The following is a 13,645-nucleotide window of genomic DNA, read 5'->3' on the forward strand; positions in this document are numbered from 1 at the left end:
ACAACCTTTGGTAACTAACTAGACTGGTGAGCCCATGGACACGTTGCAACGTGAACGGACCGTTTACATATCTAGGTAGGTATCTAGAGATTGTGTTTGGTCCCTTTCTTCCTTGGGGTCGGAAGCTCCCGAGACCGAGACCACTTTACCGGGGGGGGGAAGTAGTACTGGTAGTCAGATAAGAGAACGGCAGAAACAGGTCGAGGTCGACCCGTTAGTCACAAGAAATCCCCTACTGTGCCGTAGAGAACCGGATAAATTCAATCAATTCGATCGACAAAGTAGAGACGAAGACAAGACTCATAGATGGGAAATTGGGACTATTAGCCTCATAGGACGGGTAGTTGTGAGAGATATGACAGGTAATGTAAACGAGGTGTGAATAAACCTACAATAAGTAAAGATGGTACGTGATAAGCCCACAGGGTCAGGATTTCATGCATAAAAACTTTCCATCATGCATCATGTCAGCTTCGGCATAAACTGTGAATTCATCATTACTGACTACTCTGTAGTAACAAGTTACAGTTAGTCATCGTAGATCCCTGATCGTACTCCGTATGATCGATGAGTACAGTTACTCAAACCCCTCCCTCGGAGCTACGGATGTCATCAGAGCCATTTGGTGGATGTAACACGAATCCGCCTGTTACATGTGCCAGGGTCAGAGCAATCAATCACCAGCGAGTACAATCCATTACGGGGAAAAGGACAAAAGAGAGAGAGAGAGACTAAACGACAGCTGACTGGGTATGCGACCGAACGATTCCACATCGACCGATGTACAGGACAAGAAAGAGTCAGGTTTGGAGTATTTTTATGTTTCAGTGGTGACTTTTTCTGCGCCTCACCTCTCTCAACGACCGCCTATATGGACATCTTCCTCGGGGGCGCATTCTCCTCCCTTCCGTCTGTGATCGTCAACAACAAAGTTTACAATGGCGGCCTGAATCGTGAAACGCCCCATTTTTTCCTCCATCGAAGTACCTTTGATCAGTTTCCTTAAACCCTCGTCAAAATATTTGTTACCGAGTGTGCGTGGAAGTAACTGGTCTTTTTTTTTGCTTCATAGTCTCGGAGATGCAGGGGGGCCCTATTGTAGATTGAAAAAGTTAGCGGACTGGAACCAGATACTAGTATGTAGACAAAAGCTTGGGGCGTCCATTTTGTACATACCGAGCGTAGCTAATCGGCCCTCATGTCCACGACGCAGCGAATGCAGTCGCCGGCATGCATGTCGTGGAATGCTTCGTTGATCTTGGAGAGGGGCTGTCTGTGTGTGATGAATTCCGAAACTACGGCAGGTCAGAATCTGAATGTTCACACCAACAAAGGCGAGTTAGTTGGGGGTTTTACCTTTGAGCTTGCCGTCCATATAGTCTTGAACCAGACCTGGAAGTTGAGTTCGGCCCTTGACACCGCCGAAAGCACAACCTCTCCAGACACGACCAGTGACGAGTTGGAATGGTCTGGTGGAAATCTCGGCACCAGCGGGAGCTTTGAGCTAGAGTCAGTAACATGGACATGACCACCATGATCTGTGATAGAAGCACTTACCGACACCAATGATGATCGATTCACCCCAACCCTTGTGGCAAGCCTGTCGCAATCTCGGTCAGAAAATGGGGCCACCACAAGAATGAAAAAAAACACTTTGAACCTACCTCGAGAGCAGCTCTCATGACACCAACGTTACCGGTACAGTCAAAGGTGTAGTCGCAGCCACCGTCGGTCATCTCGATCAGCTTCTCTTGGATCGTCTGGCCGTTCAGCTTGGTTGGGTTGACAAAGTCGGTGGCACCGAATTTGTGGGCCCATTCTTCCTTCTTGTCGTTGACGTCGACGACGATGATCTTGCCGGCACCGTTCTTAACGGCACCCTGGATGACGGAGAGACCGACGCAGCCCGCTCCGAAGACGGCGATGTTGGATCCCTTCTCGACCTTGGCGGTGATGACGGCAGCACCGTAACCGGTGGTGATACCGCAGCCCAACAGGCACGTCCGGTCCATGGGGGCCTTGTCGGTGATGGCGACCACCGAGATGTCGGCCACGACGGTGTATTGGGAGAAGGTCGAGGTTCCCATAAAGTGCAGGAGGTCCTTGCCCTTGCACTTGAATCTGGATGTGCCGTCGGGCATGACACCTCGTCCTTGGGTGGCTCGAATCTTGCCGCACAAGTTGGTCTTGCCGGATTTGCAGAACTTGCACTCTTTGCATTCAGGTGTGCTAACCCCCAAGAGTCAGATGGTTGTCGGTTCCGCAGGCGGGGGAGAGGGGTTCTGGTCTTTTTTTTCAACGTACTAGAGAGCAACGACCGTGTCGCCGGGCTTGACGTTGGTCACACCCTCGCCGACTGACTCGACGACACCCGCACCCTCGTGTCCGAGGACGATGGGAAAGGCACCTTCAGGGTCCTTGCCCGAGAGTGTGTATGCATCTGAGTGACAAGGTTTATTCAGTTTGTTTCATTCTCCACCTTTTTGAGGACCAGTGTTTGTTTTGCGTACCGGTATGGCAGACACCAGTATAGTATATCTGGATTCGCACCTCGTGGGCCTTTGGCGGTGCTACTTCGATATCCTCGATGGTAAGGTCCTTGCCGGCATCCCAGGCAACGGCAGCCTATACAGAAAGAGTCAAAATGGTTTTGTCCGCGCTGGACAATGGGGGGGTTTCCCGGTTCCGCACCTTGCAAGTAATGGTCTGATATAGAAACTCTTGTCAGTATGACGGTTATCTTGGTGGGCGTCTCGATATCACATACCTTTCCAACGGTACTGGCAGACATTTTTGAGCTGTTTGACTGTAAAGGACTTTTGACTGATGAGATTCTAGGAAGTTTTACAGGAAGAGGAGAAAATGAAGCAACGATTACAAGAAATGAGCAAGACGGCAATATGTCATTCAGAATCTGTTGCCGAAGTGGGGTTGTTGTTTACGGGGACACGTTTTCGTGATTGAGGGAGGGCCTCTTGAGGTGGGGGAGAACGTTCTGTGGTGCAAGTCAATCAATCAATCAATCAGTACCAAGATACTCGTAGGGTCTTCTACTAGCGGTGCCTGGCAAATCATTTTTCCAGAGTCACGAACAAAGTCCGAAGTGTGCATGTTCCGGGAGGGTTGAAGCCACTATCATACTGTACTGTACAGCTTCGACAGCCCCGCGCCTGTCTTGGTGCTCGAGCTCTTTCGAGCTTATCGGGAGAATTCGCACCGCAACGATTGCTCGTTACCTCTGACCATCACCACCATTTTCTCCCTCTTTTAGCTAAATATGCCGTGGCACAGTCTTGTAGCCTTTCCTCCCCGTCCAGAATCATCCCGGGCCCGGAGAAATTCGCCAGTTGCGGAAAAACCATACGAGCAAGGCTGCCAATTGCGAGTACCTTATCTACCCCGCCAGCAGTTTGTACTATTCGCTGCACCATAAAGATGCATGATGATAACTCCCCACAGTCGACTTGCAGGTGAAACAGTATTTATTGTGTTCATTCCTTCAATTTGTCTTTTCGAAAACCAAAATTATATTGAGTTTAATGCTATTGCAATGCTGATCGCAGCCATCGTGACATCCCCGCAATACCATTTTGATAGTGTTGCTGCGCCATGAGCCTCGAGGTGAAGATTCAATAGCGAAGGCGTGTGGCAAAGCTCCTGCGCCTGTGGCATGCCGCCGTTTTTCCTTGAATGTTACAAACACCGTTTCTTCAAAAACGGACGCCTTATCAGAGCAGAGATTTCTCATGCGGAAAGTTTGACCTGCGAGCTCCCATGGTTCGTACGCGGTGGAGGCACTTTCGATCCTTCCTATTGCATCCTCTGAAACGCAACTCATGAAAGCGTGTTGCAGGTTTGAGTTGTCGCCTGCACGGGATATCAACGAAATCTTCATTTGATGCGATTGCTCTTCTTGATAGATATCGGTGAGTTGCAACGAGTCTATCATTTGATGAGCATAGCAACCTTCTGGCTGCCGGACAAGCTGGACACTTTCCTTCGCCATTCTAGAGGATTCGGGTCGAGAACGCTTCGATGATCCTTGGAACCAGATGTTACAGGATATTACTCATCGTCGAAGGTGTAATGACTTCCTGACAGTCGGGATAGCGGTATTCAGAATCTTGCTGTTTTCCCCCTACCTCCAAGCTGTCTCCTAGGATTTGGGCTTCCTCTTCGCCTTTGTCTTCTGCCACTATGTCGCCCCTCCTCGTCTCCTGTCTTTTGGCTTTTCTTTTTGTTTGGGGCCGAGCTTTAATGCCAGAATTGGGACCTTGGGATTGTGTATGCCCATCGATGTCCCCATTAGTACAGTACCCGGTGGTGCCGGGCCAGCGCCATGTAACCCTTTGGCGTTCTTGCCGGGGGAAAGAGCTTGTAGTCTGCCGATGGGCAGACGTGGTTCCGGACAACCAGCTCTACGTCGTGGGAAAGCCGCAGTATTCGCAGCCATGTTGGTCGTTGACTCCGTGGACATTGTGTATGCGGCTTCCGAGTGCTTAGAGGTCACCCTCGTAGTTACATCCCGGTCTGCCTGGCTCGATCAAGTGCCAGAAGCATGGGACTTCAGTAACAGCGGCTTCGGCCATCCTTGCTGCCGTATCTGAGCTTCGAAATTGCAAGTAGAGGGTCTCTGGACAAAGAGGCAAGAGGGTGTCAAATATAGATATACAAAACTGGAGCGATGCCAACGATCGACGCCAGCAAAGCCAAAGGAATAAAAATATCCTGGAAAGTCAACAGAAAGACCTGTCTATCAACCCATATTTATAGACATAGCAGGCAAGCAGTCACTAGGTCAGTGATGAGTACGTTAACTTCCCTAAGCAGTCAATGAATAGATCAATTGACTAAACTGTATTGGACAGTGACATGGCAGTCAAGCTGTTATTCACTATCTGCGCATGTGGGCTCACCACTAGCACAAAGTGAACAAAGAGCCACCCATCGGATTGGGTGGTGATCCACCAAAGACAATGACGCTTTGAGCAATTGACCATTGTCTGCAAAGTGCAGTCACTGGGGGCAGTGATGGAGACCATTGACTTTGCATACGAGCAAGTAGTGAACATTAGTGGCACTTTCATTCATGAGAAGAGAAGATCACAAGGTTGAATTGAACGATGCTCGTGGTAGGCTATGAGCATGAGAAAGCAAAGATGGAGGACGAGAACTGCAGCGCTCATGTTTTGCAAGCACTTCGTTTTTACGCCAAGCTACCTTGCTCACCTGCCCCTGCAACAGCCTCATCGGCCCGAGTACAGAGCACCGACTGACTGGTACATACATTGCCTGAAGGTAGGCGAATGGTCTTCCTGCCAAATTGCTTGCCAACCCATGTCTACAAAGTCGAGCTCTTCGATCAATTGTTTCCGCGAATGCAGTGGCTTCGAACTCAACGTGGCTGATGTATTTGTACTGAGGACCACCTACACAGAAGCCAGGTAGGTAGTCAATCATGCCCAACCTACTACGGAGTAGGGAGTATGCATTCCATAAACGCTGGAGAGGTATCGACCGAGTAGAAAAAACGCCACAGCCCTGACCTTATCCCATCCAAGTCCGGCCAAATCAGCCCAGGGATCAGGAGCTCTTTTTTGGTCTTCGTATTGTACAATTACGTCCGCTTCAACCGAGTTGCAAGCAGTGAGATTCTCATCTGCCTCCCAAGTTTCCAGCCTGCATCATTGCCGCATTCTGCTCTTGGAACCGCTCGCCTATTCGCTCGTTGCTTCTCATGTATTTGTCGACGCATTTCATGACGCAGGACTCTTCCCGGGAGATGAGAGATTTGGTGGTGAAATCATTGACGCAGTGGTCGAAGCATCTTTGCACCAATTTGGAGTACATCTGTGATACGCATACAAGAGTCAGCCTCTGGCTTCCATGCAAATCCCAAAGGACAAAAAGTCGGGGAGTAGATTACAGTCATGAATTCCTTCATCTGCTTCCTCTCCATCCGAGAGTTCAATTCTCTCTGCTCTGCTGCTGTGAGTCTACATATAAACCGTCAGTTGAGCTGTGTCTGTACATATTAAAGAGTCGCCGTACCCGTCCATTGCGAATGAATTGAGCTCAGAGTAAGAATGGCAACAGTCTGTGAGAACTAGGAGGAACCAGCGGTCTGTACGATAGCAAATACTCTGGTCGGATGGGTAATGTCTGCGATGACGATTTAGGAAGTGTTGGGATGAAATTCTACTGTTGTAGGTTGATAAAGTCGCTGATTAGGATGGCCTGGAGAAAACTGCAAGTCTTCTTCGGGCGCAGCTATAGCGAGCATTCGCGCCAAGATTCGCCTGACTTGCTATGCATGCCTCCGTACTTTCCCTGCAAGTTTCCTAGAGCCGACAGTTCCTGGTTAGCAACAACGTTGATGCTGCCATGCAATTTTAAGATATCATTCAGCTTACTTCAGTTTCAAAGACGGTACCGAGTCCCAGAGACTCATCTGAATCTTAAAAGCCCACAGGCCAAAGCCCGATTTCGGTATCGCTAAATCTTTCATTTCGACCTCGATCGCCTTTGTTCTACCACTCTCAAAATTGTGGCAGCGCCTGTTGGGCGTGATCCGAGATGCAGAATACTGTAGGTCTACACGTCTCTACTGATAGCTTGTTTTGAAGACAAGTGCACTCGGAATGGACAGGCTTTTGGAGGAGGGTGGACAGTGACACCGGAAGCTGCACGAGTTCAAAATGGCCCGCGAAGTTCTATCATATCCGCTGAACACGACCAGAAGAAGTCCAGCTCGGACGGAAACGCTTACCTTGACTGCTACACGCCATCATGCATTGCACTTGGCGACGAAATCATCGGAGAGATCGCATAATCTGTAGTGAACAGCCTATCGAAATGGAATGTCCTCTTAATTTGCTGGACATTGCTACACGAAGCCATTCAGAACAAGGGGTTTAGAAGTGTACTTAGATGACTATAGGTGTCTTCTGCATTCAGACCATGCAGACATTTGAAGACATCTTAGTCGTTACAAACAAATTATCTCGTTTGAGATGGGAGCATATTGACAAACATTCATTCTTCTAAATCACATTCACTTCCTGGGTTGATATTCACTTTTTTGAATGGTATTCACTTTTCTGGAGTATTTCACTTCAAGCTTTAGTATTGTGTTCACTTGTTCTAAATGATTTCTACTTCTCATTATCACAAATTCTTTTGAAAAGTAATTTTTGTACGGAGTATTTATAAGTTAATTTCTTAAGACTCAGTAACTAAGAAAATTGAATCTAGACCAAAAAACAAGAAAAAAATTCTCCCGAACCGGAATCGAGCCGGTGACCTTTCGATATATTGAAATTTGATGACAAATTTTGCACAATTACAGTCGAACGTGATAGCCAACCTGCAGAGGTTAGTCGATGTTGTTTATGAGTCAGGAGTTTTTGGTAATAACTCACTACACCATCGGGAGTTGTTCGAGACCCAATTGTAAGGCAATTGTTGAACAAAAATCTCCTCGCCTCATATATGATATGTCCGTTTTCTGAGACTAACTTCTCACGGAAACGGCGCCGATGGCCGGCCCGAGAGCCCCTTAAAAGCATTTTACTGGCAGTAGGGTAACTTACGCTTCGCACGTATAAGTACACTTTATCAGAATCTCATAACAACGTATTAGGGCCTCGTTGATGGATTATAACAAACACAAAAGATTAGAAACTTGGTGCAGAAAAAGCGCTGCGCGAGAAAGTACGTGATCGTAGGCAGTGCTGTCGACGATCACTAGTCCCAATTCACACAGTGAAGCAGTGAAGCAGTGAGCAGTGAAGTTCCTCACGAAGAGTCGCTTCTTTAAGACAGAACTATAAAAAGCTACATGTACTCGCATAGACAACAGTAATGGTAATGGTGACTTGAGCATTTCAAGTTGGGAATGGTCGGAATTTGTTTTCATTTCTTGTAGTTAACTCTTTGGGGAATCTATCAGGACAATATCGACTACTCTAGAGTGGTCCTCCCCGCGTATCTACCCATAACTGATAGAAGAGGCAACGGGCAAGCCGCCTACGTTACCCAAGAAGGTGCCTTTTGTGCATGGCGGGCACAAGAAAACCATTTCTTCCTCCTCCCACGCTATCAAAAACCCCGGTGTTGATCCTGGCTTTCTTTTTTCTCACTGATCTTTTTCGTTTTTTCTATCCGGATATTCTGCTTTGAAGGTAAAAGGTCTTCACAACGTCCTCTCATGTTCATCATCATTGTTTGCTCGAGCTAGCTGAGATTCAGGCCTTTTTATCGTCATAGACATAAAGACATATAGACCTATAACTGGTCAATTGTCAATGTCGCCTTGGCCCTCAAATCGTGCTCTTGGATATAAGTCTCTACCGTTTCCGGGAATTTTCGTCTGAAAGCACCCGAAAAGAGGGTGATCAATATCCAGACCCAGATTGTTCTTAGCCATTGCATGATCGTCGGCCTTGCCTTCTTTTTTGTCTCCTCATCCCAGTCGTCGCATATCTGCTTGAACAATTCCGGATTATCCGTGACGACGCCGTCGACGTTGCGCTGGATACACCAAGTCATCAGGTTGGATTCGTTGACGGTCCAGACAAACAGTTGCCTCTTCTGTTTGCGCACGTCGCGCATGAAGCGAGAGCCGACCGGACCCAAAAGTGAGTAGAGGAGCATGTTGAAGCCCACGTTGGGCACTTTGAGATACTCCCGAGCCATCGCCGTTGAAAAGCCGATGTGTGCGACCGGGAAGTCGGGCACATATTTGGTACAGAGTGAGAGATATTTCGGAACCCAAATACCCATCAGCACTCGCTCCTCCCACGGTCGTCCGCCGGGATTGACGGACGCCAGCGTATGCGCGATCAATCGCATTACATCGTCCCCATCGTTGTCGATCTTGATGTCGAAGAGGAGCCAGACGTGCTCCAGACCAGGTTGGGCGACGTACTCGAGCAAATCGACAAGTCGCGGCATCGGCTCATGTGGCTCTTGTATGGTACGAAGATTGGAGAGATAATCCCAGTCGCAATCTATAATCTTCTCCTTTTGTCCAAAGCATCGCTTCAGGTCAGGATCCTTTACAAAAAAAACAAAAGGTCAGTCAGGTCTCGTCGGATGAGCAGGCCGATTAGTGGTGGTCTTCATACATGTGACAGAACCACAACTCCGTCCTTTGTCAGGTGAATGTCCGTTTCAATCGCGTGTGTCCCGACCTCGACGGCGCCCCGGAAAGATCTCATGGTATTCTCGGGGTACTTCGCCTTGTAGCCGCGATGGGCGATGGTTTGAGGCAGCCTCTGCGAGGTTTTGTAAGGCTTTGCCCATGTCCAACTTGCTGCATTTTCTGTCAGGGTACAGGAAATTATGGGATTGAAACCCAGCTCAGCAAGCACATACCTTGTGGGAATTGATGCTTGGTTTCTTCCCTATGGCCATTGGAGCCGTAGCCCGTTCTCGTTTCGTCTCCAGGACCAATGTCCTTTCTCAACAACGGCGTGTCTGCCTCAGTTCTGAGGCTTCTTCCTTGTGTCATGGTGCGCAAGAACACCTTCGAGGAGGGGCAAACTGATTTCCTTCCAGTTTCTGTGGGATGTATGATTAAAGAAGTTGGTCGTTTGGCCGCGCGTCCTAGTCAAAAAGAGTGTGCTGCCATCAAATCCGAGCGAGACCGAGCACTTTGTGTCAAGGTACGTTTGTCACAAAAGCCATATTCAGCAAGATCAAATGGACGAAATCTCCATCACGTCCATCTAGATGGAAAGGCACACAACACACGCGTACGCACACAAACTCAATATGATATATACAAACAAATAGATGAGAAATATTTAAGTCCGAGCATTTAATTCAAGGCAGCGCACTTCAGGCGGCCGTAACCAGTGTCAAATACCGGTGAGTGAGATTTGATCGGAAAGGCGGGAAGCAACAGCGTACTAGGGGAGTACGGGAGTAACGAGAATGGTCATGGACTATAGGCAGAAGCGACGTTGCGACATCTGTTAGGGGGCCTCATCAGGAGCCGAAGGAGGTGTCCATCTATCACTCGTTGAGCGTGACCGTTTTCGACCATTTGTCGGACATGAAACGTGCCGAATAGAAAAGAAAAGCCACTCTGGCCGCACACCAAAAAGAAAGAACTGATGCCCATAGAAGGCTAGAAGGCGCAGAGGCCCGGGGAGGCGTTTCGGCTATACAAGCATCCGAAGCCTTCTGCAATCGTGGCGCAATCCCTAAAGGCTTGGGGCCTGTGCTTCATCTCCCAAATGCCTGTCCAGGTGGATTCCTTCGCTCAGTGGCCGCCTGATAAACATGTTCGCTTAGTCGATCGAGGTCGAGAAAGTTCAAATGCTTGTCCTTGATTTGATGCTTCCTCTTTGGTGATTAGCAACGCCATGCTTGACGACAACATGTACCCTAAGCCAGAGAAGATTGCAGCAGTAACGCTCTTCACCCACGTGGTCGTTTGGAAAAGAGGCTGTCGTATAACGCTTTATTCTTCCAGCTTTTGAGAAACGCCACAATTTCATGCCGAAGTCGTATCGGCGTCGAAATGTGCTCCGCAAAACTTCAGGTGAAACCATGGCTGCTCAGCATCGCCCGCGGCTTCACGCAGTCGCAAGTGTTGATCCGAAGATGTACAGTGGCACGGCTGTGGGTTACCGGGAGGAATTCAAGTGCTGCAACGCCTGGTGTGGTTAACAAAACAAGTTCACTGCCTTCTACGCGTACAATAATATACTTGGGCCAAGCATGATTTCAATAGACCAAGACATCAAGGTACTTCACTCTCCTGTTCGAATGACCTTGGAACTTGTAATCTCTCGTGCAAAAGATGACTCGTGTAGACACCGCTCTACATGGTCACTTCTTGCTAAAGTCACGATGGAACATTGCACGGCTACCTTATCGAGGAAAGCATGCCAAATCTCCAGCAAATGCCTCGCTCCGTCAAAGCTATGAAGTTTAGTCCTACTTGAAAGGAAACAGGTTCACTCGTGAAACCAAGCATGCTTCAGATGCTGTTCTCCTGTCGGCACCAAAAAGAAAACCAGCCTGTCAATGACATGGCGTTGTAGCCATGGGGTGAAAAGAAACCATATTCGTTCTTCACCAGCGGCTTTATTTCAGAATCTTCCGTGCCTCTTCCAAACTAGCGATATCCTTCTTCAGGTGAAACCTCATTCTCCGAGTTCCTTGATCTTCACCCGCAATGCTCTCTAGCTGCTCGGCACTCAAACTGCTCACGAAGGTGGGAGAGAAGAGAGCTAAAGGCGTCGTGGGCCCGTTGACGAGGAAATGGTCAGCGGCCTGCATGCAGACACTATCGACAAAGCGTTTCCTCGCTACCTTGTAGTACGAGTACAGAATATCATGAATGTCTTCGACGACATGTTCGGCATTACTCATCAGATGGGTATTTTTCGTGTCCCCAAGCCGAACCACCTTGCCATACTTGTTGGTGTGAATTGCGAAGTCAGACATCCGAGCTTGCATTCTCTTCCGACGGCTAGAAACTGGTCAGCAGAATTCCACCAAACGATCAAAATGGGTTACCGGTTCTGAAGATTGTCGTTGAAATAGTGATTCATTGTCATTGGAGTGCCTTCCAGCTCAACCCTCAGGAGAAATTGGACATGCTCAATGGCTTCCGTGTAGCGTTCGACAAGACTATCCCATAAGACCGAGAGCATTTCAGACTTGAGCGATTTGTCGGGGCAGATAACATCGAGAACCCGGTCAATGAAACGGTGGACCATTGTCACAACATCACTGATGTAACCGAGGGCGATGGGTGTCCATTTTCTCGATTGGACCTTCATCGCTGTCGACAGAATCGCAGAGTCGAAGGTCCCCAATTCGAAACCCCGTGAGCTTCGGTAAACTTCCTCGAGCCATTGGGTGATCCCCGTCGTACTTGCGCCGTCGAGTTCATCCTGGGGACGAAGAAACTCTTCGATATCTTCACACTCTATTAGTTTTCGAATGCTGAATGTCATCCCACTGTAAGAATTCGAGTTGCTGGAGGATGCCGAGCTGCTGGAGGATGCCGAGTTGCTTGGGGTGGAAACTTCCGAATCTCCAGTATCATCTCCTTCCTCGAGGTCCGCCATCTTGCCAGTGGCCTCCGATATCCAGAATTGATATTCATGGCCACCGTAGCTCATGTCATGGGAGAATTGCTCATTCCGAGTGCTGATTAGAGTAGCTAACCGGAGATCCATGTTGTCGAAGAGTTCATCACTGCCGTACTTGGCGTCGACGGACAAGGACACTTTGCGCTGGAATCGCGAAGACAGATCTATCAGATAGAGTAATTGTTTTTCTCTGGTTTCCCTCTCCACTCCCAACTGGCCGAGCTTGTCTTTGGCAGAAGTAAGCTTCCGCAACATCTCTTGCTTGACCTAAGAATATGGTCAGAGAGATCATTCCAAAGAAGACAATTCTACTTACCTTGGGAAACTCCTGCCGCACAAGGTCGTTGAGAATGGCCTGAATCCGCACTCGCAAGGCGTTTATGCCCTTCTTGTCCAGATCGACGTCTTTCCAGTATGGAGAGAATGAGAAGAACCCTTGTTCGATACTGCCACGGTCAAGCGACTCGTCAGCCAACTGTATTTGACCCGGATTGCGCACGACGTGCCAGCCGAGCTTCAAAGGGTGGGCTCGGCCTTCCAGCAGATCAATAACTCTTGACTCAGCGCCGTGGTCGACCAAATCAGGTTTGGTGAGCACACCCAGAGTGCGTTTCCCATCAGGGTCAACGTCGACCGCCATCTCGAGAATCTCCTGAGTTGCTACGTCGACATTGGATGGAATGACGGTTAGCATTACCGATCGAGGGTTTTCCATGTAGCCTTGGACCATGCCACGGACGAGCGCAATGTCGTTCTTTGTAGTGACTCCCGGAGTGGTATTTTTGAAGATCCCCGGAACATCAATGACACTCAGGTGCTCCTGGGTCGGCCCACAGATTTCGAGTCGCAGTACATCACGGGAGAAGGTCGAGCCTTTGCTTGGAGAGTCGTCTTGTCGAGGTGAGACACCCATCGCCTCGTGAACCTGCCAGTCCGGTCAGATCTACAATCGTCCATCTTAGAAACCGCTTACCTCATCCATGATCAACTTAAACGCCTCGGGATCAAGCACATCCAGCTCTCGTCGAGACCAAGTTTGAAGACTTGTCTTGTGCTCTTCAGTGGCATCCACGCCAGGGATGATCGACACCGAGATCATGTCCTTGAGGGATCGTTTGAAGATGATCTGCGTTGCGAACCTAGTACAGAGGCCGCTGTCTCGAGGTAGTGGTTTTCTGATCAATCCTTCCAAGACACTGCTCTTCCCAGACGATTGATCTCCGACCACGACGATCTGAGGCAAATTGATAATATCACCGACACCACAAGCGAACAGCTTATCAATTTTCTCAAGGCTGGCTGGATCAGCCAGGCCATATTTCCCGTCCTCTTCGAGAGCCATGGAAGCGGCTGCAATGAGACTGTATGGTGAGTCAAAGCTGTCTGCGGTTAGAAGGAGAATGAGGATCTTCTTCTTTTCGTGGTAGAGGAACAAGATAGAGTCATATATGCCAAGGCTACAGCCAGAGCTTCACTCGCTAGAGCTTCACTCACCAGACCTTCACTCAGTGGTGGTGAATGTTTGATCA

General features: G+C 48.8%; 2 protein-coding genes across 2 annotated transcripts; both read right to left on the bottom strand.

Annotated features, from left to right (window-relative positions):
- Positions 1 to 543: 543 nt before the first annotated feature.
- PV06_07102 (S-(hydroxymethyl)glutathione dehydrogenase) lies at positions 544 to 2,874 on the bottom strand. The gene is made up of 9 exons (XM_016408290.1): positions 2,768 to 2,874; positions 2,692 to 2,706; positions 2,511 to 2,625; positions 2,305 to 2,440; positions 1,665 to 2,229; positions 1,558 to 1,600; positions 1,357 to 1,497; positions 1,177 to 1,295; positions 544 to 1,093 (listed from the first exon to the last, which is right to left on the bottom strand). The coding sequence occupies exons 1-8, from the start codon at positions 2,789 to 2,791 to the stop codon at positions 1,186 to 1,188; spliced, it is 1,149 nt and encodes a 382-aa protein (XP_016261770.1). The 5' UTR covers positions 2,792 to 2,874; the 3' UTR covers positions 544 to 1,093; positions 1,177 to 1,185.
- Positions 2,875 to 7,897: 5,023 nt separating this feature from the next.
- On the bottom strand, positions 7,898 to 9,870 carry PV06_07103 (uncharacterized protein). The gene is made up of 3 exons (XM_016408291.1): positions 9,379 to 9,870; positions 9,129 to 9,316; positions 7,898 to 9,057 (listed from the first exon to the last, which is right to left on the bottom strand). The coding sequence occupies exons 1-3, from the start codon at positions 9,512 to 9,514 to the stop codon at positions 8,287 to 8,289; spliced, it is 1,095 nt and encodes a 364-aa protein (XP_016261771.1). The 5' UTR covers positions 9,515 to 9,870; the 3' UTR covers positions 7,898 to 8,286.
- Positions 9,871 to 13,645: the final 3,775 nt, after the last annotated feature.

This window comes from Exophiala oligosperma, assembly GCF_000835515.1.
Source record: "Exophiala oligosperma strain CBS 72588 unplaced genomic scaffold supercont1.6, whole genome shotgun sequence".
Taxonomy (NCBI): Eukaryota; Fungi; Ascomycota; class Eurotiomycetes; order Chaetothyriales; family Herpotrichiellaceae; genus Exophiala; species Exophiala oligosperma.

Coding starts and splice junctions, on each gene's coding strand:
- PV06_07102 (XM_016408290.1), bottom strand. CDS start 2,791: ATGTCTGCCAGTACCGTTGGAAAG. Junction 2,230..2,304: donor GACACGGTCGTTGCTCTCTA/GTACGTTGAAAA, acceptor CTTGGGGGTTAG/CACACCTGAATGCAAAGAGT. Junction 1,296..1,356: donor TATGGACGGCAAGCTCAAAG/GTAAAACCCCCA, acceptor GACCTGCCGTAG/TTTCGGAATTCATCACACAC.
- PV06_07103 (XM_016408291.1), bottom strand. CDS start 9,514: ATGACACAAGGAAGAAGCCTCAGAACTGAGGCAGACACGCCGTTGTTG. Junction 9,317..9,378: donor CAAGCATCAATTCCCACAAG/GTATGTGCTTGC, acceptor CAGAAAATGCAG/CAAGTTGGACATGGGCAAAG. Junction 9,058..9,128: donor GAGTTGTGGTTCTGTCACAT/GTATGAAGACCA, acceptor TTTTTTGTAAAG/GATCCTGACCTGAAGCGATG.